General features: G+C 37.4%; 3 protein-coding genes across 6 annotated transcripts in view; 1 reads left to right on the top strand and 2 right to left on the bottom strand.

The window, feature by feature from the left end:
• Positions 1-1,680, bottom strand: part of sorl1 (sortilin-related receptor, L(DLR class) A repeats containing) — a 69,134-nt gene extending 67,454 nt beyond the window's left edge. The window contains exon 1 of the mRNA XM_086080561.1: positions 1,289-1,680. Coding sequence (XP_085936687.1) covers positions 1,289-1,612 — 324 coding nt within the window. The 5' untranslated portion in view covers positions 1,613-1,680. The remainder of the gene's footprint in view (positions 1-1,288) is intronic.
• Positions 1,681-4,714: 3,034 nt separating this feature from the next.
• tex12 (testis expressed 12) lies at positions 4,715-9,110 on the top strand. Of its 4 annotated transcripts, none has more exons than XM_086081001.1 (5): positions 4,715-4,826; positions 5,196-5,256; positions 5,340-5,442; positions 5,831-5,888; positions 8,533-9,110. In XM_086081001.1, exons 2-5 carry the CDS (start codon positions 5,200-5,202, stop codon positions 8,669-8,671), a joined length of 357 nt encoding a protein of 118 aa, XP_085937127.1. In that variant the 5' UTR covers positions 4,715-4,826; positions 5,196-5,199; the 3' UTR covers positions 8,672-9,110. The 4 variants fall into 4 exon arrangements, with proteins under 4 accessions (XP_085937127.1, XP_085937126.1, XP_085937125.1 ...); XM_086081000.1 differs by having other exon boundaries at positions 4,728-4,897; XM_086080999.1 differs by having other exon boundaries at positions 4,728-4,914.
• Positions 9,111-13,287: 4,177 nt separating this feature from the next.
• Positions 13,288-19,819, bottom strand: bco2b (beta-carotene oxygenase 2b). The gene is made up of 12 exons (XM_086080443.1): positions 19,720-19,819; positions 19,435-19,633; positions 19,134-19,345; positions 18,885-19,000; positions 16,965-17,067; positions 16,744-16,872; positions 16,234-16,394; positions 15,976-16,143; positions 15,724-15,861; positions 15,364-15,546; positions 15,111-15,221; positions 13,288-14,095 (listed from the first exon to the last, which is right to left on the bottom strand). The coding sequence occupies exons 1-12, from the start codon at positions 19,796-19,798 to the stop codon at positions 13,979-13,981; spliced, it is 1,716 nt and encodes a 571-aa protein (XP_085936569.1). The 5' UTR covers positions 19,799-19,819; the 3' UTR covers positions 13,288-13,978.
• Positions 19,820-24,672: the final 4,853 nt, after the last annotated feature.

Below are 24,672 nucleotides of genomic sequence, written 5' to 3'. Positions count from 1 at the left end.
TGACAACTTCCTTACCAGAAACTCATGTCAAATTATTGGAGTTGACTTTCATTTTAAACGCTCAGGTTGTGATAAACGAAGACAAAATACCAGGAATGTTTTGTTTGTTTTTTTTAAATAGAAAAACAAAGAGAGGTATAAGGAAACCAATTAGATAACCAAAGCTTCCCCCATATTACCATAACTCTTCTCAAAACTGGCCATTGTAAAATGATCAATTTCAAGAATGTGCACGACTTGCATGCTCTAGAATGAAAATTACCATGATTAGACCAAAAACAAATATTTGTGCAAAAATTATGTGAATATCCAACCAGACTGTGTAAATGTGTATGTGCATTTTTCTAAAACATTCAGATGTGATGGAATCATTAGGCATAATTTGTCACTATGACGCACTTGAATCACCATTGTTTGATATCTAATGTGTGAATTGCTGCAATGGATATCATACAACAAATGTATCTTCCACCTGGCCATAATTCTACATTTTAAAGGTTGGCATAATGTACAGTAAATGCAATCAAATCCTGCAGCCTTGACCATCTTATTTTAACTATAATTCATCAATATGTGTGTTACCATTGTGAGCTCTTGATGGGATTGAAATGTAGGTAGGCAGGTAGCAAAAAATAAGGAAATTTTGTATTATAGTTGACTGCCAAATATAATTTTACTATTTGTCACTATGTCTTAAATCATGTACTTTAAAATTGTTTAGTTAAATATGTCAGGTAAAGTAACAATCAAGTCTTAGGAAGCATCTTCAGTCAAGACATACCAATATACTCGTTGATTATCAGAAATCTTGCATATCTGCTAGCACCTGTACTACTTTGTGGAAGTCATACTGTCAAATAAGCATGAGCATCATTCAAAAGCATTGTCGGCCGCTTTTGAAGGCAACTGATGATGAATTGCTCTTGTCAGAAAAGAAATGAACGGATGTCCCAGTTGTTATAAATCTGCTCTTGGAGCTAGCTTGCTATCAAGACAATAAGTGACGAGGTCAGGCAGGTAAGAGTTGACAGCCATTTGAGCACGGTGACGTTACGAAAACACCAGGAACGCAGTGTCTTCGTTAGCGGTCTTTAACGTGTCGTTTGGCGCCCTTGTCTACTCAAAAAACATTAATTGTGAATTTGGTGCATCCAGTCAGTCAATGTATTTAATTGTGTGACTTAGGAAACAACCGTAGGCTTGAGTGTTTCTTAAAGCGTGCCAACTAAAGATCATTAAAGGTGATGTTCGTTGTTAAAGGTGTTACCATTGAGTTACATCTCAGTACCTGGCCGTACACCTTCGGCATGGTAGATTCACTTGTGCTCCGGCGGGTTCGCTTCGGCGGAAGGGCGCCGTAGTCCGACGACCCGTCTTCAGCAGCACCAACATCGGCCAGTCGAAGAGCTGGAGTCGCGTTGCCCCCTCCATCTGCGTATGGTAAATCCTTATTTGCGTCTACTGTATAATATCCTCTTTGTTGCGGTAGTATGAAGCGCTCCTCGTTGTGAAGATGAAGTGTCGACGAATGTATTCCTACAAGCCATAAGATAATGATGTACAGCGAACGCTGAAGAGGACACAGCATCCTGCCTGCTTGCGGTAACGCCATGTTTGTGTATGTTTGGGTTTCAGGTTAGTTAAGCGCCAAGAGCTCCTTCTACAGGCTGCAATGGGCCCAGTGATGCATTCATGTGTTGTGGGAATTTCTATACTTTCCACAGACAGAAGAGTCTGACCTTGTTTATGCACTGCACTTTTCATAATTTTTTTCTCTTCATTATTTGCCGTGTTTTTGAGGTATGCTACATAATCAGTGGGCTCTGTCATTTTGCTTTTCATGCATCACATTGTAACTGTTGTGTGAGGAGAAGCCACCTCTTCTTCCCCATATGAGAACAAAAAAACGTATTTATGAGTTATTTGTGAAATTTCATTCTGCTTGTCTCACTTATACTGTGATGTTCAGGCAACAACAAATAAGAAATGACCAGTCCATCGAGTTTGATGTAAGATAATGAGGCAACTTTAAGAAAAAACATTTAAAATAAGGGGACAATGAACATTCTGCTATTTCATGTTTTGTTGTGAACTGGTTCATGACTTCAGTGTCAAGATGATATAGTTTGGGGAAAAATCTGTCTCTTGCCTAAATGTTAATTGATAACAAATAAGATTAAAGAAGTTTCATTTAAAATAATTCATCGCATTTACCCTACTGAAGCTTATATTGTAAAAAGGTTTAAGAAAAACATTGATGTATGCTGTAGCTTCTGCTGTGATTCTCCGAAAACTATGGTTAATTTATTTTGGCAATGTCAACAAGTGAATTTTTTCTAGTCTAGGCTGTGTTCTTTTATAAGAACTTATATTGACAAAGATGTTGCTTCATTTTGGAAGAATGTTATTTTTGGTTTTGTTGAACAAAATGAAAAAAGCAAAGTAAATGTGTTTTTGGTTAATTGATTTATTATGTTGTCAAAATTTCACATACATGAGTACATTTATGGGATTTAAGCCATCTTTTTGGGCTTTCTTTAATGAACTCAGACTTTATATTTTGTCAATTAGATATTGTAAGAAAAAAAGCAATGATGACTATTTCTGCTTGTGTTGAGTGTAACATATTTGTATAATTTTATTTGACATGTATTTTTAAGTTATCTCCTAGCGTTTTTTTGTTTGTTTGATGTTCATGTTTGAAAGGTACTTGTTCAATATATCAGATTTTTGATTGTAAATTGAAATTATTGAATCAAGTTAAAAAAAAAAAATACTTCAATGTCAAAATAGGAGAATATTTTTGTCTTATAGAGTAGCTTTTTTGTTCAGCTATAGAATTAACAGTAGCAAATCAAAAATATTTTCTGCTATTTTGTGTGTTGATGAAATACTGTAACATGCTTCTGATACTCTTCGGTCAAAATACACTAAGAGTAAAGATTTACAGCACAATTTGAGTGAACATCCACTCGGGTTACTTAGGTTTGAAGGGCAGAGTAGGGCGTTGCCTCTAAGCGTGAGGCCACTTGTTTTTAAACAGCCCAGAGTGTGAGAAGAACAGCAAGTGGCAGGACTTCATCGCCAACCCACCAAATACATTTGACAGTTATCATGCATATTTATGTGTAGCATGTATACAGCAGACACATCATTATACAAAAATAGCCCTTGCACTCTGCCCCCACCTCAACAACTTTAGCAAATATTTAATAAAGTGCTGAACTAATGCCTAATTTGTGCTAACTATGCAGCTCTGCTAATGTTTATCTTACTCTGACATAGTAGTGGTATTGTCTAATCTGGAGGTTGGACTCAGGCCGACACTTGACAATGGCGGATGGTCACCCAGCCAAGCCTCCAAGTCATGGGTGGACAACTATGGGGGTTGGGGGTTATTATGTAGCAATAAGATTCACAAATCCATTGCAATCCAATAAATTCAGAATTACTCACTTATGGACAATATTTTCAGAAATAGGCAGTTAAGAAGATGTGTAATACACACTAAACTGATCTGCCAAGTGTTCTATCACTTTGGCGTTGACCAAATTTTATTTCTTCTTTCAGTTTCATCGGAACTGGGAGCTGCATTTGGAATGTGTTATGCAAAATTTTATTTTCATCACAGTAGTTTTTATATTTATCTGTTTGCATCTGTTTTCTGTTTAAAATGTCTGTGTTCAGAGCAAGTGTACTTGTGTTTTTCAAATGTTCAGGTACTCTGCGTGACCTTTTGTGTATTTTGTGAGTCTGCAGCCCCTCCCAGCATGAAATAAACAGAAAAGAAGCTATACACACAATGTTAAAGGATAGCCTATTACTGCTAGGCTCGCCCCACCCTATCTTGCAGCTCCTCAGAGAAGTTTTATCGCACCTTGCAGATATTATTTCTTTTGTTCCGTTCCGTCTTCAATTCCGCTTATCCGGGGTCGGGTTATTTCTTTTGACTTAACTAATTCATTAAAGAATAAATAACCAAGACAACTGATGGTGTGTTCTACATTTATTTAACAGAATTAATCTTTTGTCAATTTTTTAATTATTTTTTTGTCAGCCCGCATGCATGTGTGCTTGTACTATATGGTAAACACAGATGAAATGTCAACGTTAAATAGGTTTAATTTAAAATAAATTGCAAAAAAACAATACAACTGGAAGGATGTAAATAAGCAAATGATCAGTGGTCAGCTGTTTGCCAACTGCAAATCACCACAAGTGGCCACCTTTTTACATACTCTCACATGTCCTTTTACGTCTGGAAACAGAACTGGGTCACCTGTAAATGCTCCTATAGTTAACTGGCCCAAGTGAAAGGAGTAAAGAGACATACAGATGGATTGACAGAAGGACATATCACATTGCCATATTTAGCATGTAAATGGTCTAATAAAGAACAATGTTATTTTTGTGAAACCTAACCTCAAACACATCTTGTTTTATTTGAAATGTATTGTGCTAGTGCGTAAAGGTAACTAGACTAGTCATTTTCCAGATCTGGACATAATTAAATAATTATATATGTATTACTCTGCAAAGATTGAATCATTCAGTTTCTTCAAATACTACACAATCATATGCTTTTTTTGTTTGTTTGTTTGTTCTTTGGCTCTTTATTATTACAGTATTAAAAATATTCCTTATACCATCAACGCCTGACTGTACATGAATGTACATTACGACAGTTGGTGTGACTCAATATGAGAAGCTTACATTTTCGAGGTGCTTTGAAGGCAACATTCAGACGAGCGGAATGCTTCCTTAAAATATATCAACTTTTTAAGGAATTGATAATGGCATACAAATTAGTAAACTAATTTAACGAGGTTCGTCTTGGTGCTCTGGAAAAAATTTCACCCAAAAAATTACGTATACGTTTTGTAAGAACATTAGAAAGGTACTAGCTCGAAGCAGGTAAGCTAGGTTAAGTATTTATTCGTAAGCACAGCAAATAGTTTAGCTGACACTGTCGACAATAGGCTGTGTATATGCCTAAACAGATTGTATATCTTGCAGTGCCTTGTATTAAACATAGAAAGTAAGCGCAGTCAAAATACTAAGTCCTTAATAGTTTACAAACTAATCAAAGTGATGGAATGAGGTTTAGTTTCCAGTCTAACAAGTCAGGTTGTGTTCCACATGTCGATTAAGAATGTACAAGTAAAACCACTACATGTAATCTTTTTAACTTACAGTAACATGTCACAATTGGGAACAAAACACTGTACAGGACCTAAACATACGACATCCCAGGAGGTAAGTGTAGCTGCTTCATTGATTGGATGAAATTGATGGATTTAAACTTTATTAGAAATCGGTCTTTCTTACAATTGAACCAGATGGAACAAACTTGTGGAAATCCAACCAAATCATCAAAAATAAAGAAGAAACGTCATCCCAAAACAGCAACTAAAGTGAATTCATTTGAAACTACAGCTGGAGGTATGCAATTTGTACAAACCATAAGATATCATAATTTTCGGATATTTTACTGGATAGGCCTCACAGAATGCAGGTACAATGTTTCTGAATCTGTAATATATTAACATAAGGCCTTGTAATACTGTAATAGTTTTACCATAATATATTTTTTGGTAAAGTCATTGTTTCTGAAAGATATCAATTAAAAGAGGATATCAAAATGTCATATTTGTTATTTGGCAACTGGATCCAGAATGACAAGATGCAAGATAAGAGATGCAAAGCATTTTGTGTCATCTTGGTGACCAACAAAATGTATAAACATTGCAACCAAAAACACGACACTAGTCATTTTGCATACACATTTGCTTTATTCTTCTGTTGTAAGTAACTGTTGGTCCTGTTACAGGTGCAGGTGCAGGTCAAGATATCAGCATGCTGTTTTCAAAGTTTGCCAATATATTAAAGTAGGTCACTTGTAAATAACTGTCATTTCAAGTTTTATTCCTGCTCTTGTACAATTTCTGGACTATCCCTGGATCAGAGTGTACATTAATTAACAGATGCGACGAAATGCACAACCACTTCTTTAGGCTTTGCCTTTAAGGCATTTTCATGTCTGCAAAGAGTTTTTCTTTTTAATTTTCCCCCCCGTAGTGGGCGTTCCCATATGTCCTTGTAACTCGAGGAGTCTTGCGCTAGCTCAGCACCCCCCAATCTTTATTGAGCCCTGGCACATATTTTGCTTTAAAAAAAAATCTCCAGCCGCGCCACCAAACAAAACTAATGCAATGTTGTTGGTATCAGGTGGCTACACTAGCCATTTTTAGGTACCTTGCCTGGGCCCTATTTTTGTGCACAACGCAAGTCCAGCACAAAGCACAGACTGTGCCCATGAGTGGGGTGTTCTTTCTTGACTAGCGCAACTAGAATAGAATGCAGCTGACTCCCAGCCAATCAAAGTGGCTCACCTCATTGCCATTGAAATTAATGGTTGAAGCACACACCATCCTTAACATTGCGGATGCAGAAATTGATTTGCATGAGAACGGCGTGCGCAAAGTGCGTTTATACAGGTAAACAAAATAGTAAACTAAATAGTTAAACAAAAGGGATTGAAAGTTTGGGCACCCCAGGTAAAAATTGATATTATTGTGCATAAAGAAGCTAAGGAAAAAAAGTTGGATTTTAACCTCAGAACTTGTTTCCAAAATGCATCAGGCCTGTCTGTTTGTTCATTTGTGAATTCAAATGGAGATTTTTGTGGCGAGGACGTAGATGAGGTTTTCTTCTGAAGACTCTTCTTTGAAGACCACATTTGTACTAGTATCTCTTTATAGTGGAATAGTGTAGCACATCTCCAGTGTCTGCTAGGGATGTAACAATAGCCGCAATATTGTGGTACCGCGATGTTAAAATTGCCACAATATGTTCGGCGTTATGCTACGATATTTATAGCACCACATCTCCATCAACAAACAATACTTTTCACCTGCTTCAGCCAAGCACAGCATTATGAACTACATAGACTATGATACTTCACGCTGCTGAGCCAATAGTAACATACGCTGTGCATTGTTTACAAGTAATTCAAGATGGCGGAGGGCGACAACCATACTGTCATAGTGGCTTGGATATAGCAGAAAACTCTGAGGTTGATATACTGTATATAATATTATGAGCTTTTTTTTCTAATATTGCCAACACCACCCCAATATCATCATAATTATCGTATTGTGAGGGTCTTATCGTGATAATATCATATCTTGACATTTGGATATCGTTACATCCCTCGTGTCCGCAAAATCTGCATGTGAATTTTACAGAACAGTATTAAAGCAGCATGTTCTTGGTAAATGGTACTTCACTTTCCTACCTTACAAGGCCCTCAAAGTGCTTTGCATTTTGATCACTCATTCAGCTACTCCATTCACCAACTGGAGTTTCATTATCTTCATACGGATCTTTGACACAGTCACACTACGCAGGGATCAAACCAAAAAGCTCAGGGTTGCGAGACGACCATTCTACCACTGAGCCATGCCACCCATTTCTTGTTAAGTTATCAGTAAGAGTTTTAGAATTCTGTTAGTTTTACAAAAGAAAAAAAACTGTCAGCTGTGGTTTCCATAATAAGTTCTGTAAAGAAAATATTAGCACAGTATATTTTTTTACAGAATTATTCTGGAAACCACAGCTGCCAGTTTTTTTTTTTTTGTAAAACAACAGAATTTTTAAAAAGTGTACTGATAAATTAATTATTAGGTCTACAGTATATCAATTTTAAATGAACAATACATTTAGTTTAACTTTTGTATTCACGGGGTTTTACTGTATATCTAAATATTCTTATCTGTATCTTGACTTTTTAAAATGCATGTTTCGTTTGGCATAAACAAAATGTACTAAGGAACCTATTGACACAAAGTGTTATTCTAACACTGTTATGATGTAGTTTTAACTGTATCCCAATGTTTTTTATGTTTTACAATGTATCTGTGTTTAAAGCACAGTCATTTGTGAATTCTCCCAAAAATTTGATCTTTTTTTTAAACATTTTCTTATGTCAAATCAACAGTTGTGTTTGGATCAGAGTTTTACAACACGTTAATGTAAATTACACAATGTTTCATTGTTTTTGTGTTTACAGTTTTTTTATATGCCACGATTTTACAGAAATTTACTGTTGATTCTACATAATTTTTTTACAATGCAATCCATGACATTATTAGGTCTCAGCGTTGCAAAGGGGCGGTGCATGCTAAAAACTCCGCAGGGTGCCCACACTTTTGCAGACGCCATTATTTTGTTTTTTGTTATTTTTAAATGGTAAACGATGGAAAGATAAAGTAACTTTTTGGACATATTGTAAAAATGACTCATCTGTAATTTAATACATTTTGGAGATTTTTTCATCTTTCCTTGGTTTGTTTATGCACAATAATGCAATTTTTTACCTGGGGTGCCCAAACTTTCGATCCCCACTGTACACCATTTGTATTAATAAATACCGTAATATCCTGTAAATAACACACACCCCAGTATAAAACAGCATTTTTGCCATCATTTACTTATTAATGCTACATTGTATTTTTTTATGGATTATTTCAGTGAGAGAGCAGCAGTGGATACAGCTCAAAGGAAGGAGCTGGAGAGCCTTTTGCAAGAAGCTCAAAACCTTGAATCTGTCCTAAAAGAGAAGAAGAATCAACTGAAGCAAACATTGTTTCAGATTTCTGAACAATTGTAAGATTAATTTTGCTGTAGGAACTGTATACTTGAGATGTTGCATTTTCCTGAGAAATAAGATTTAATTAGTCATTTTCTGTTCTCTTTGAAGTGTGGGTAGGATCTCAATTCACTCCTGTAGTTCACATGGCAGTATGTGGCATTGGTGTGACTATAATTGCTGACACTAATATATCTTTGCAATTTAATATGTTTACTGTGTAGTATTTTCTTCTCAGAACGCACTTGTTTGGTTTTACTTTGTCAACTAATTTCAAATGGTTCAAATGTGTGTGTACATGTGTGTTCTTTTCCTGCGTTTTGCAATATTGATATTAAGACTGTAATATTATTTCTCTTAATGGCCTGTCCATGTTTGAAGAAAAGTAAGTTAATTTCAAACATTTACCTTTTGTGTTACTCTTTTGTGTCTTTGAATTAAAAAATGTTAAAACTGCAAACTGTTGTCAACGTTTATTCCAAAGATATTCCCCACAAGGGGGAGACAAACACTTTGAATCAAATAAATTGTTGCCAAGAATTTCACAAAGCATGTTCAACAAACACCGAGGTTAGTACCATGAACAGCAAGTTGACATGCCCTGAGATAGGAAACTCTGTTCCAGGACATCTGATTTGAGGTAGTTATATCAACGCAGAGTAATTTCACCCTGCGTTGCCACCACACTAAAAAGTCCACATCAATGGAGCACCGATTCGTCGAGTCACCATGGCAACGGGGAAGCGAAGCACCGCCCTCTGCTTCCGCGTTTTTTTGTTTTTTGTTAACCCTCTCAACTGTAAATCTTAATGCGATCATATGGCGAATTTGAACATGGCTTTAGAAGAAAAAGTGCAACGCCGCAGCGGCTCCCCATAGAGGGAAGGCGGCGTTGGAGAACGTTGCTGCTCGAATCCTGTCTGCGTAAATTTAAATGTAGTCCTTTGCAATCACAAGAATAATACAAGGGAAACCTGTTGAATGGTAACATTAATTCATTTCATTTAGGTGCAATCCTGCGGGGGAGAAGCGCACTTGATTTAAGATGAAATATAAAAACAATGACACATGACTACAACTGGTAATGTTGCAAATGTAAGGACGGATTAAGTTGTGTATGATGATGGACTGTGATGTGAAACAGTACCCCTCAAAAAGATAACTGCCAGCATATCTACAATGCTGCTCAAAAGTTTGTGAACCCTGCAGGCATGGTCAGAATTTTTGTATAAAATATTAAAATAACTTTATTAAATGTTTAGTAATACCCCAATCTACAATGCTGACATTGAAAATAATGCACTTGAACAAAAAGAATAACATTGTCATTCATTATTGAGCAAAAATTGTTGATTTAAGAAAAACTCAGATTTCATGGTTGCAAAAGTATGTGAACCTCTCACTTAATCAGACATTGCACCTCCTTTTGCAATGATAACTTAATCCAAACAATTTCTTTAGTGATTTATCAGTCTTTCACATCTACTTTTTTTTTTTTGCCACTCTTCTTTGCAAAATGCAGCCAGTTGAGAGAAGTTCGATGGGCGTCTAGCATAAACTGCCCGCTTCAGGTCCCGCCACAGTATTTTGAAAGAATTTAAATCAGGATTTTGACTGGGCACATCCAGAACATGGATCTTGTTGTTTTCCAGACATTCTTGGTTGTATTGCTGGAATGCTTTGGATTATTGTTTGTTTGTTTTATTCATTTTTTCCTCTCGGACACATTATTACAGGTTACATCGATCACATAATATCTTTTGCAACATTGACATCCGAAAGAAGGGCTGACGGGTAGAAGCCATGCCTTATTAGTAACCCGTCCCAATCGATTCTTACTATATGCATCAGTCATATACATTGATTATGATAGCCATTGATTCATATCATTATCAATCTCAGACTTAAATCTGCACACTCCTCGCTCAGTTCATCTTGAGTAATGTCTGTGTGTAAGTTGCAGCTAGTACCAATCATTTGGAATTGGTAAATCGGTTCCCAGACGCCACCAACAGGCCCACCTCACCAGGCGAGCAGCCAAGGCGAGCGCATGCTCGTTCACCAGTAGCGTCTTCGCTGACCTTGGATCAGCTTTGACACATGTTGTGGCTTCCAGAAGAGTAGATCAGCTTGCATTCTGCCCATTGCGTCCGCAGCAATGTTCACTCCATTCTGGTCAGCTCAGCCACCACTGTTGCCAGCATCCGATGATGCTTAGATCTTGATACTCCTGAGCGCTCACCAAGGCCAGCCCACCTGGCGGAGTAGCCCCCGCTAGCTGCATTTCGGAACCATGTTCATTGTAAATATTTACAGCAGATGCATTACAATTATTTCATAAGACATAATCCACAATTTAATGATGTGAGTTACTAATAGCAGTTATTGTTTCTCAAACTCCGCCAATTCTTCCACTCTTTTCACAATCCATATTTTCTTTTGAGAAGATGAGTCTTCTTTTGTTTGGATGAAGATCCGACAGTCTTTTGTGTTCTCGATAAATCCATTCTTTCTCAATTGTCGCGCCCTTCTGGCAATGTCAGCATTTCCTTTTGTGAGATTTTCATTGACCTAGACATGTTTATCTTTAAGATTGTAGTTATCTCTCAAAAGAGCAATCTTTTTCTTCCTGTCAACAAACCTGATCAGAACTGCCGGTGGTCGTGTCCCCCCAGTTGGAAGCGAAAAGCACATCTGAATGTGCGCTTCAGGTTTGTCCAGTTACTCTCTGGCAAAGTTGAGATGGGCAGCTTTGATCTTTATTTGTGAGCAGAGGCTTTTACCTCGCAAGCCTTCCATGAAAGCCTTGTCGATTGACTTTTCTTCTGATTGTTGAAGCATGCACATGTGTCCCAGATGCAGCAAAAAAGGTCTGCAAATCCCTCGATGTGATGCACAGGTTGACTTTCACCTGAATTATAATTTTTCTTGTGTTTTTTGCTGACATTTTAGAAGGTCCTCCACTTCTAGGTTCTCTCTAGCTTCTCTAGTTGCAGAGAATTTGCTTCAGAGTGGAATGATGAAGCAAAAAATGTTTTCCAATGACTTTATAGCTTTCCCCAGACAGATGTGCTGTCACTACCCACTTCCTGAGGTCGCCTGAGATTTCTCTTCCTCTCAGCTTGACTGACCAGTATGGGTTCACCTGGGTAAGACGTGGTTTTGTCTCTGTTTCAGTCAGTGATGCATAATTTCTTCGCTAAACCTCTCTCTCATTTCATTGGTCCATTTCAGTGGTTAGTTTAGCTACCAATTTGTCCTACCTGATCCTACTTGACTGCTTGTTTTAAGCAATGCAGCTCAGGGTTCACTTACTTTTGCACCTACATGAATCGACCAAAAACTATTTTTAATTAAGTTAGGACTACACAATTGATTTAAAAAATAAATAAATAACAATGCATTGAAATGCTAAACCTACACCTGTTATTTCATATAAAATGTAATGGTTCCGATTGAACAACAAAATCAGGTTGAAACAATTGGAAAGTCCAAATTGCTCAAGAGGTTCACAAACTATTGAGCAGCACTGTATGTGCGGTCGGATAACAATCTCACTACGAATATTTAATTCCCTGCGCAATAATGCGGCACCTTCATCAATAGGGTCATTGTCAAAAGGACAAGCCTTGTTCGGGACAAAAGTGGACTTTACGCTATAGACTATAGGTGTATTTACGCAAAAACTCACCACAGCGGACTTTATGAATGAGGAAATTAAATCCGTGTGTGGCTGAAGGATGCGGGGACAGAGGAAACCTCAAGGTTCATTGTGAAAAAACCTGCAACCGACCAGGTTTGATTCATGGACAATGTTGCTATGGTAACTGACCGAGAGCTTAAATTACCTCTTTTTATGAAACAGGCTATAGTTACCTCTTTTTCTCTGGTTTCAGTTACCTCTTTTTCTCTGGTTTCAGTTACCTCTTGTTGAAGAAAATAATATTTTTCTTCGTGTGTTCGTTTTCTTTCGGATAGTGAGAATGTTGGTTATCCGAATACAGGCTGGAGATCGGTGAACAGTTCCTTCGAAGGTTTTATTTATACAGAATATTCCGGACACAAGCGAGTTTACAGAATATTGCTGCAGCTTCTCGCAAGTGTCAAGTTACAGCGGACTCACAACATTCTTATAATATCTTGAAGGGGCGGTACCAAATGCCCCCTCCAAACAGCCCACCTGGAGTTCACCGGACATGAGATAAGACTTTAAACACATCATTGATTACAGACACTTCAACCACAGACAATGGCCCATTGTTGTGGAAATAGATAAGGTCCCAGTCATGACGATAAGACTTTAAAAACATCATTGATTACAGACACTTGGCAGAAATTGCGACATCACTCACAAAGACACATCCACAGATAAAAGTTCTACTGAGGAAATAAATAAATTAAAACAGTTATAACTAAATCTTGGCAGAAGACCCTCTTCACTCCCTTTCTGGAACAGAAAACGCAGTTTCCCACATTTCCGGGTTTCTTGACCCAGAGTTCTCACTAAACCTGCTTTGTGAAATAGACCCCTGGTCCTCACTCCTAAATTACGTTTTGTGAACCTGACTAATTAGGCTATTCCCCAGACAAAATACAGCAGTACACTTTGGCAGTATATTGATTTATTTATTTAAAAAACAAAAACAAGTTACAGGTTTACAAACATGAATTTATCTAGAAACAAAATATTTAATATAACCTTTTCAAAAAAGAGAGAAAACTTGCCCGGATGAAGGCCTACCAAGGCCGAAACGCGTTGGCAATTTTTAATCAATTGACCATGTGGCAATAAAGCCCTTTTAATTGGAACACCTTTGAGTGCCTCAGTTTTCTCTCTTTTTTGAAAGTGCTTTTGTGAATCCTTCCACTGAAGAGCACCAGAGAATTTTTTTGAATAAATCCCAAAATATCCTAGCAGCGCTCCTGCATGCTCTGATTGATTAAATATAACCTCTTTGGTGAAGATTTATTTATAAAAAAAAAAATTACAGGTTTGCAAAGTTGAATTTATCTAAAAACAAAATATTAATAAATATAACTTTTTTGGTGAAGGAAAAAAACAAACATTAAATAGCCATCCATCCATTTTCTGTACCGCAAATTCTCAGCAGGGTTTTGGGTGCGCATCGAGCAACTTTGGGCAAGAAGTGGGGTAGACCCTGAACTGATCAGTGGTCACTATCAAATTGTTTGCCACATACAACCATTTACACTATAACAGTTATGATAATATATTATCATATTTGATATCTATACTCACATGTACTGTGTATACCAGTAGTTTATAGTGCAGTTTGAAAAAAGATTTACCAACAAATGGTTAAATATCTATGCTGTTGCATTGAATGTTCCATGGAAGCCGTACGGGATATTAACTGGCACCTCAGCCCTGCCCAGCTCCTCGAATGTCTTGGCATCCAAAGCCAAGAGGAATGTACTCTTGTCCTGAAATCAGTAAACACATAGGCATAATAACACTCATCAATACGCAAATTCTAATCAGCGAAGGCTAAATGCCTAAATGTATTTTTGTCACAGATTTTAAAAAATGGCTTTACTTATTTATTTTTTTAGCACATCAGATTTTTTTAAAGATATTTTTCTATATTTTTTTCTTTTTTTAAGTTTGACCTTTTGTGCATGCATTGTAATTTATAGCTATGGTGTTTCAGAAAACATTCAAACTGTTGCTGAACCTTACCCTTAATTCATATTACTATATATTACATATTATCCATCCATTATCTGAAACGCTTATCCTCACAAGGGTTGTATTATTATTATTATTATTATTATTATTATGAAAATCTGATTTGCCAGAGGAAAACTGAGGTTAAATTTGAAATCAGTGCAAAAAAACCCCCCCCAAAAATATTCTAGGAAAGTTTACCTGCATTTCTTGAGAAGTTTAATTAGTAGTTTTAGAGAGACTTGAAGACTGCCAAAAAGCAAATGTGTCAGCATGTGTATCTCCAAGTTTTTATATGACATGTTTTGAATATTACATTTTGGGCTAATATGTGTCATATTTCTTGCAGAATATTGATAATGTACTGTACTGATAAACCATAATTGTGCACATGAAGATTTTTTCCCCCAAAATAGTATAAAATCCAAATGAAATAACTGATCCACCCATCTTGCTATGCAATTAATTGTGTCTATTAACTTTTGTTGAAGATGTTCAGTCTGAGACAATTAAAGAGGATAAAAATTAATGTTTGTAAAATTTGCAGGTTTGGGTTAATACATTTTTCCTAATAGATTTATAGTGTTTTGAAAAAGAGCTCTTCATCTTACAAAGTCAACATTTAAGAAGATTTGCACATTTTGAACTGCAAATGTTACTTTTAACATGCAGTAGAGGTTAGCTTGGTACTTATTACGAGATTTATTTGGGAACAAATGAATCCCCCAGTCCCCCCCCACCTCAACAATGTTTTGCTAAAACTGGACCAACCTTATTTGGAGTGATGACCACAGACAAAATAACACCATCATCCTCCTCAGTGGCCTCTGGGGAGGGTATGAAGACAGGTTCTGAGGGATATAGACCAGGTTGTTCCCAGACCTTGGCAGAAAAAAGATGAGGAAATGTATAAAACCGTAAAAACAATGAGCAGGAATTAAACTGTTGATTGTTACTTTTGATTGTCTAAAGCTTTTGCCACGATACTGTTACTGACAAACAGGAAAAGCTACATTTGACCCACCTTCATGTGTTTATTCTGAAGGTCCATCTTGATAAGTGTGTCTCCTACAAGGTGTCTGAAGCCGCAGCCATAGAAGTAGCGGTAGGGGCGGGTGTTGTACTTGTCATAGTTGATCTGAGGAAACTCAAGACCACCATACTCATGAAGGTCTTCCCCATGGAGATCCTCATGGGTGCAGAATATCTGCACAAACACAAAAGTTCTTGTTAAATGATTGTGAGCCCTGCGATTGGCTGTCGACCAGTTAAGGAGGGGGGGGGGGGGGGCGGGGGTATTCTCTGCCTCTCGCCCAATGACGGCTGGCATAGGCTCTAACATGCCGGCGAGCCTAGAGATGATAAGCGGTGTAAAGGAGTCTACCTTCTTCTTGCCGATCTTCAACGAAGTGGCTAAGCTTTTGGGCAAGTTGTTCAAGTTCTGGTTGAACGGTGTCTTGTCATCAACATTGAGCGGTAGAACAAAGCGACGCGGAAAGACTCTACACAGAGTGTTATACACCTGCAAAGAAATGTACTGTAGTTTTATCACCTTCCAGAGAATAATTGTGCTAAAACCATCTGTTGGACAGATGTTATATACTCTAGCTACATTTGTTGTTTTTAACCTGCTCACCTCATCGAGAGCTTCTCCAGACTTGCGAAGGTTCTGGATATTGTAGTTTGAAATTGCCTGGCCATCATCTGATGCGCACATATCTATGATTAAATAACCGTCTTCCTCGAAGGCGTTGATTTGGTGGAAGGTTGACAGTGGCTGAGCAAGGTATTTTAAGGCGCTCACCTGGAATGAAAACAAATTAAAGTAAAAGTGCTCGAGCCACAGTATGCAGATTGAAAAGACTGAATTTCAATGAATTCAAAGTAAACTCACCTTCCCTGTTTTTTTGTGAATCAGATGGAAGACTGTTTTGTGTTTGGGGTCCCAGAAGACGGCGTCGCTTATGCTCTTTCCTGTCAACTTGCCAGTTATAATCTTCAATAGGTCCATCTTGATGGGCTGCTCAATGAATACCACGTAGTTTTCAGACATAGCTACAATGGATTAGACAGAGATTGCATTTCCTTTGATTATCGGCATATTGATAACTTGCTGGCAACTCGGATTTCCTTTTGAGAAACTAGCAGTCTCCATCACATCAGTTTAACAGGCAATATTACTGTAATTGCTAGATTTAGGGAATATAACGCCATCAACTATGGGGAAAGAAAGTAGTAGGGTTTTTGGGTTTGGGTTACATGAAAAAACTTCATTTGATCAACATGTAAAAATTTGTTATTATAGTTATTATATTAGTTAGAAATTATTTGTTTGTGTTGTGGCAGGACTAGCTATTGTTTTGAAGTGTGTTTCAGCACATGACATTGTAATTCTGTTGCTTACCAAAACTGTGGTAGTAGGAGGGTTTGGTACTGTCTGCTGAGGGAATTGAGCAAAGCACCTTGGTTCCCTCCAAGGTTTCTTCACTGTCGTTTTTGGTTTGAGGCACTTGGATAATGTTGTAGTGTGATCCTGATAATACATACGCAAACAGTTTCTAGCTGATTTTACCAGACAAGTGGAGAAGCAATCGGATTTTCAATTTAATGTCTGAAATACTGTACCTTTAGAGGAGTATGAATTCCCCATGTTGTATGTTGTTCCATCAAGATCAGTGTGAGGGTGTGCAGTGGCGCCGTTAACAGCAATGAAATTGCTCCAGTTCACCTAATCGATACAGATTCGAGAGAGACAAGGTGTTAAGTTGATAAGTTGATCATGCCATTATGATTGATAGGCTGAAAACTTGGGTCGGGCTTTCTGGCATTGTTCTGGAGTGGTTCTCTTCATATTTGTCAAACTGAAAATCCTTGGTGGACATGTATGTATCCTCATCTGTGCATCTTACTTTCGGTTTATCGCAAGGCTCCATACTTAGGTCTATTTTATTTTGTATTTATATGTTACCGTTGGGATCCGTCATTCGTCATCATAAAATATCATTTCATTGTTATGCTGATGACACTCAGTTATTTCTTTCAGTAAAATCCACAGATTTTAGCAACGTGTTGGTCAAATAAAACTGAGGTGATTATACTTGACCTGATGGTTGTGTCAGACAGATTATGATCTTGGACCTCTTACTTCTAATATTAGACCCTCGTCCCGAAATCTCGATGTGATATTTGATTCAGAACTAAAGTTTGAAATCCACGTCAAGAAGTTTGTGCAGTAATGCTACCTGCAACTCTGTAATATTAGTAAAATCATGTTTGTTCTTTCATATGAAGATACTGAAAAAAATATCCACGCCTTTGTTTTGTCAAGACTGGACAATTGCGACACATTATTCATTTGCCTGTATTAGAATTCTTTGAACAAACTGCAAGCCTGTAAAAAAAAAAATCTCTCTTATCGAACGCATTTAAAAATGAGAACAAAAGAAGCTGAAACTAAATATAAGTAATATAATAATAAATTGATAAACATAATTAGAGTCAACTAAGAATTATTATAATCAGCTATTGGAAAAATATAAAAAATTATATTCAGGGCACGAGGAAAGTGATTAATTCGGTTATTAAACAGCGGATGGGAAAACCAGAGTACCCTAACCGTTTAATAAAAAATAACACAGCAATTCCATCCATATCTAGAGAAAGTACAAATGAATTCAATGAATATTTTGTAAATGTTGGATCTGACTTGGCAAAGCAGATTGTTGATCCTCTACAAAGAGATGGAGTAGACATAGATATTGTCAAGAAAAATCCTCACACCATTTTTTTGACTGAAGTCAATGAGAAAGAATTGGTAGATTTGGTTCCGTGACGTAACCGCCTACAAAAACTGCGAGATTTCGCGAGAGTTGAGGCGGGGCATTACGAGAACTATGCCTCTGAAGCAAATCACTCTTCAATGTAAACACCAACAAGTCAAAATTGTACTTTAGCGAAATAGTAGAAATATCGCTTTTATTTTGATGTTGGTTTTGCACAACAACAAGCCTCGATCAATCAGCAAAAATAGCCGTCATGTTTTCAACCACTTCAAAACGAAGCAGTCAATTAGACAAGATTTGAGTGAATCAGGCTTTAGCCCTGCCCACTAACTTTGACGGGCAAGTTTGACAGATGAAATTAATTCATGAAACGCTGGACCATGAAATAAATAAATACAGAAATAATTATACATATATTTATATATGTAGGTAATTTAATTAATGAATGCCACATTTATTTAATTATTGGTTTATTTAATTCCATATTTAATTGTTAAATGACACATTTATTTATTTCATGACACATTTATTTAAGTATTGGTTTATGTAGTTCTATATTTAATTAATAAATGACACATTTAATAATTTCATGACAAATTTATTTAATTATTTAATGGTGTATTCATTTATTTAATTTTTGGTCCTCCATATTTACCAGCAATTATATGACAATGACAATTAAATAAGCTGCGATGCACAGCTGAGTCATATAGCATAATTATGTAAGTTTTCACATGATAAAACTACACTCATCATTTGTTACCTTTTTGGTTGTCTCCAGCTTCTCAGGGTCTATCTTGTGCATCATGTTTGTTTCAGTGCTTACATAGTAATCACCTTTGTAGGTCACAACGCTCACATTCGCATTATCTGTGACCTCTAAAGGACATATAAGAAGAAAAAGACAGTTCAGTTCAATTCATAATAGTAATAATTAATAGTTTGTGTGATTCAAATCTTCAAACTGTGTAATTGAATCAGTTTCTGTTCTTCTTTTAGACAAAGTACTCACTTGGTAATTCAAATCTTGAGAGGAAGCGTTGGAAAAGGTTTTTACAAGGGTCTGGCATATTGACTGTTCCAAATTCGGAAACAGCAATGCGGTTGTTTTCATTGTTGGCCTGGTAACTGTCACTGGAGAGGAAGCGGCTTTTGTAAGTCACCTGTCCCTTGGAAATTTTGAACTGATGAAGTAGAGCCATGCCATCAAACCAGTGGTTGAATCTGAGGAAGAAGACAGTTAAGCCTTGAGAGGTGGTGCCTTCATCACCTGCATTTGATGTATTTTTCTCAAGGCATTGTACTGTACATACTTGTGGTTTCCAATTTCAAACTTCCCAGGGCCGTTTCTCAAGAAACTGCCGTTGATCCATTCTGGGAATTTGCCCGTGATGTTTGTTTGGATCGGGAGTGGAGTATCCTCCACTGTGCACACAATCTTCTCTATGCAAGGTAGACCGTGCACGTCTGTGAAATGACTGATGTTCTTTTTTGACTTCTGTTTTTTAAGTGCTGGAGGAAAGCATTAAAAACAAATGAAGACAATTAATATATTGCTTCAATTTGTCCATATGTTCCAGGTGAAGAGAATGGTTTACCTGTTTTGTTGTTCTGCTGGTGTTCAGTGGTATTCATGGCTGTAGATTTGTATCCGATCACAGTGTCAAAACCCTGCATGCTCCTCCTGTGGTGCACTTTCTGCAAGACTGGTGCTCAGTTTTATACAGTGCAGCCCCCCAGGATTGTGACGTACTCCAATAGAGATAAGTCAGCAAGCCACAGTGATTATATAAGCCTCAAACCACCAAGTTTAAAACAGATTCCAGCAAAGTATCTCATCCACTGGTTTGATATGATTTGTTACACCAACAAGTGGTACAATAACTGGATCAATTCTGCCCACCATACACAGTGCCTTATTTTGTTGTGCTATGGTTCTGGCACCCGATACTCTACCCTTGAAGGACCCAAAGAAAAAACTCATTTTTGTCATGTAAAGACAAATTAGAATATACACGTATGTGCACAAATTGACATTAAAATATGATCTAACGAAACAATAAATCTTTTAGTGGAAATGTGCATGGCACATTTCTTGTTCTATATGATTTTGCCTCTTAACAACACAATCAAAATTATTTGATTTATTAGATTTATTATCATTATTCTATCGTTTTATGGTTTCTACCAGCACAAGGAAGTGTTAATATATTAAAATGCTTCAGAATAGATGTTCTTTGTCTTGTCAGCAACTTACTCAAAGACTGGACATGAAATACAACTTGGAGTACAGTACATTTAACATGTAATTATGTCTGTTAGAACCACAAGGTATTGTCAAATAGCAGATCAATTTCTCTTCTTATTACCTACTGCCTTACTAAATATAACGTGAAGTTATATGATTTGCTCTATTCTTATCAAAGGAAAATTGTTTCAGATAGATAAAATTGCAGTATCGGAACTGCGGAAGTGCAGAGGGCGTGGACTTCACACGTGGACTTCACACCTGTCGGAGTCTGCATGTTCTCCCCACGCCTTGGTGGGTTTTCTTTGATTTTTTAATGCTCACACATTCCAAGAACATGCATGGGTGGTTGATAAAACACTCAAAATTGTCCACAGGTGTAAATGTGAGTGTGGATGGTTTTTCGTCTGTGTGCCCTGCGATTGACTGGCAACCAATTCTGGGTATACCCTGCATACCGCCCTAAGACAGCTGGGATAGGCTCCGGCACACCTGCGACACTCGTGAGGATAAGCGGGTCGTAAGATGGATGGATGGATGATGTGGTCTAATGAACCTTACAAGCATGTTCAGGGGCTGGAGGAGAAAATCCATGCAAGCACAGGAAAAACACAAATTTACACACAGATGTTCCAGGGGTTATTTGAACCTATATCTCCCTACTGTGAAGCAGATGTTCAACCCGGGTCACTATCATCCGTATTATAGTTCAGTTTTTTTCTGGGCATTGCTATTATGTGCAGTAACACTTGTTTAGCATTTACTTCCTCTTTTTATATCATTTGTGTGACAACATTTCTGATCATTTATATGCAATTTAGTAAAGAATTCCAATTTTTTGTTTTAACATGCATATCTGCTGCTTGATAGCAAAACATTATAGGTCTTGTGAGTTTCCATAGGATGGTTTAATTGTTTTTGTTGTTGTTGTTGTTGTTGCAGCTGTTTATACATTTTGAAGACATTTAAATCCATGTGACTATTGAACTTAACAAAAACAATGCATACCCTGTAGCTTTTATGTTGCCCAATTTAGACTGAAAACTCCCGAAACACAATTGAGCCATTTGGAAATTTGCAAGTCATCGTGTGCCAAAACCAAAATTAGCCACAATTTGATTACTTTAGTTCTACTTATTTGTAAGAGTAAAACAGAGTGAAACAAATTAATTTGTGCATCCACCTTAAGGCAAATAAAAACTGCTGTGTCATTCGAAAACATCAGACAGACACACACAACTAATACATTAACTTTTTGACTATTACTGATTTAACATAATAACGTGAATTGTAATGATTTATATGTATAGTTCAAATACGTTTCGACCAGTATGAACCCACCTCTCGATTCAAGTAAAGTAACAGAAGAATAAATTGAATGAAAAGAAGGTATTTTATATTCTACTACCTTCTTCCTTGAAGGTGCTTCAAAAGTTCCCTGCATTAGTTACAGTGCTGTCATTGCTCCTTTAACCAGCCTCAGTTGTGTGAGAAAGATCACGATCTTCGTAGTTGATGAAGTAGAAGTACTAGTAAGAAAAAAGTGTCCATCCGTCCATTCTCTGTTCGCATCCTTAGTGGAAAAGATCAATAAGCTTCTTATGAGAAAGTAAGGGATAACATATTTTACCTTATTTAATAGTGGAGGGGGAAATTAACTGACAAAGAGACCATACATCCATTTTCTATACCTCCTATCCTATTCATGGTCATGGGTACAAATACACGGAGAACTCTGAGAATACACTAATACAAACATGTAAATGTACTGTTAAAAGGCAAAAATTGTGCTGCCCAAAGGTCATATCAAAAGTGGCGACATGGTTCATTGGTGGAGTGGTTGGCTCCCAACCAGAAAGTTGTGGATTCGATTCCTCACCCCTGCTGACCATGTCGAAGTGTCCTTGAGCAAGAAAATAAACGCTAAATTGCTCCCAGTGGACCTGGCAGCGCACTGCATGGCAACAGCTGACCACTGGTGTATGAATGTGTGTGTGAATGTGAGGCTTTGCGAAGCGCTTTGGGCACCATATGGTGTAGATGAAGCGCTATATAAAAAGCAGTCCATTTACCATATCAATTACTTTATGAATATGATTTTCTGTTGTTGCACTTTTCATCTCTAACAGTTCTCTAGTTTAGCGCTATATTTTCATTAGAAAATTGCATCAGAGCAAAGATACACCCTTCTAACCGTTTGCCCTAAAATGTGACCTGTGAAAAGCCAACACTATTTGTTCTTCATACTGTGTTTGTCCCTTTGACTTTCTGCTGACTCCCTTTATGGTTTGTATCACCTGTAACTGAAGTCATACAGTGTTTAACTACTGTTAGACTTATCATGTTTTCTTGATATGATATGGAGGGTAACAACTGAACACAGCAGAAAAAGTAATTATTTGTTACTTTCTTTTTTTTCTTTTTTTAAAAGGTATTAATAATAGACACCATTTGGTAACAAGTAATACGTTTTGATTCTCACTACAGTATAACACCAGAGAAGAAATGCAACATAATTTACGAAATTTCATGCAAATCATGTAATAAAACATGCATTGGGGAAACTGGACACACAAACGGTAAAAAAAAAAAAAAACACCAAACAGAATGTGAAAAAGAAATGTAGATCGACCAGTAAATTGTGACCTTCACTGTTGGGCTCCGCTCCTTCTTCACCACGACAGGCCAATACAGAGTCCGCATCACAGCAGATGCTTCACCGATCTCCCACTCTGTCCTGCCCTCACTCGTGAACAAGACCCCCAGATACTCATCCCTGACCCGGTGAGGGCACTGCAACCTTTTGTGGCTGAGGACCATGGTCTCAGATTAGGAGGTGCTGATTTTCATCCCAAACACTTCACACTCGGCTGTGAACTGCTTCAGTGATAGTTGGAGATCACGGCTCGAAGAAGCCAACAGTACCACATCATTTGCAAAAACAGCAGCGATGCGATATTGAGGCCACCAAACGGGCCCCCTCAAAGCTTGGGCTGTGTCTAGAAATTCTGTCTATAAATGAAGTAATTAACAGAATCTGTGACAAAGGGCAGCCTTGGTGGAGACCAGTGACGTGCGGTCAGGATAGGCAACGTAGGCACTGCCTACCCCAGGCTGAAATGAAAGTTGAAACCGTTTGGCTTTTTCTATTTATTTTAATTATTTATTTCATTTCAGAAAACCTACACTACCTATAGGTTTAAAAGTGACAACATGTGGTGATTTTCATACTTCAATTAAAAATCACTCATTACTTCTTCTGGCCTGCAGGCAAAAATGCTGCAAAAATTTTCCTCCTGAAGGCACACCGCTACTGTGCTTTTCCCAGCCCTGTCCGCGTAGCGATGTTTGTTCGCGAATGCGTAGTCAGTTTCCCAGTAGAAAAGTATTTTACGCAAATAGGCAGGTCGCTACGCAGCCTTTTTACGTCGCTGTATTATTCCTATGCGGACGTACGTTTGCAAAATGCATTCGTGAATTCAAAACACTCTTAGTGCACAGCCACTCTGGAGAATATAAAGCTATTTTCACGCCTTTTTTTTAGGGAAAACGCCCGGTGTGTTTTGCAGGCATTTATTTCAAAATGTGTGTGTTAGAACATGAAATATCTTCTCTTTGTAGTGTATTCAATTGAATGTAGGTTGAACATGATTTACAAATCATTTTATTCTGTTTTTAATTATGTTTTACATAAATCTTGCCAACTTCATTGGAATTGTGGTTTGTAAGGGGCCCCTTTTTATTAAAATAGTCTTGTTTATGGATCTTGTTGGCACCTCTGACACTGATAGTGCAAATACAACACGTTAAAGGACATGAGCCCCCTCAGGAAATAAAGTCTACTGAGTCCCTCTAGTTCACAACATCCACGTTGATCCTTGAGCCCAGTCCATTGTTCAAGAGGACTCCATCAAAAAGCCCAAAACAGTCACAATACCGCCTAGGGGTTTATCACTACACAGTGTCGCTGGTATTTCAAGTACAGGTGTAACAGGACAGATTAACCCTCGCGACACTTTAACCCGAGAGTTAAAGCGTCCTTTTAGGACAGATTAATTCTCAAGGGTTAACCCCCAGGGATGAATCTGTTTTAGGACGCTTAAAAAGGGATAAAGCCATGTCAAGGACCGGTTTAAAGCGTCAGGGGGAGTGGGTTAATCTGTCCTGTTACACCTGATTAGTGGTTACGTTCCACATCACCTTGTTTCACAGACTATACAAGGGCATTATTGTGCTTACGATCAAGACTTCAACATAGACGTTCAGTTATCTAAATTCGGTTAACCATGGGTTCACAAAGTTT

The sequence above is a fragment of the Leptonotus elevatus genome, chromosome 7, assembly GCF_054856555.1.
Source record: "Leptonotus elevatus isolate MCC_2025b chromosome 7, RoL_Lele_1.0, whole genome shotgun sequence".
In the NCBI taxonomy this organism is placed as follows: domain Eukaryota; kingdom Metazoa; phylum Chordata; class Actinopteri; order Syngnathiformes; family Syngnathidae; genus Leptonotus; species Leptonotus elevatus.
The sequence above is the reverse complement of the archived record's forward strand: the minus strand, read 5'-3'. Positions and strand labels throughout refer to the sequence as shown.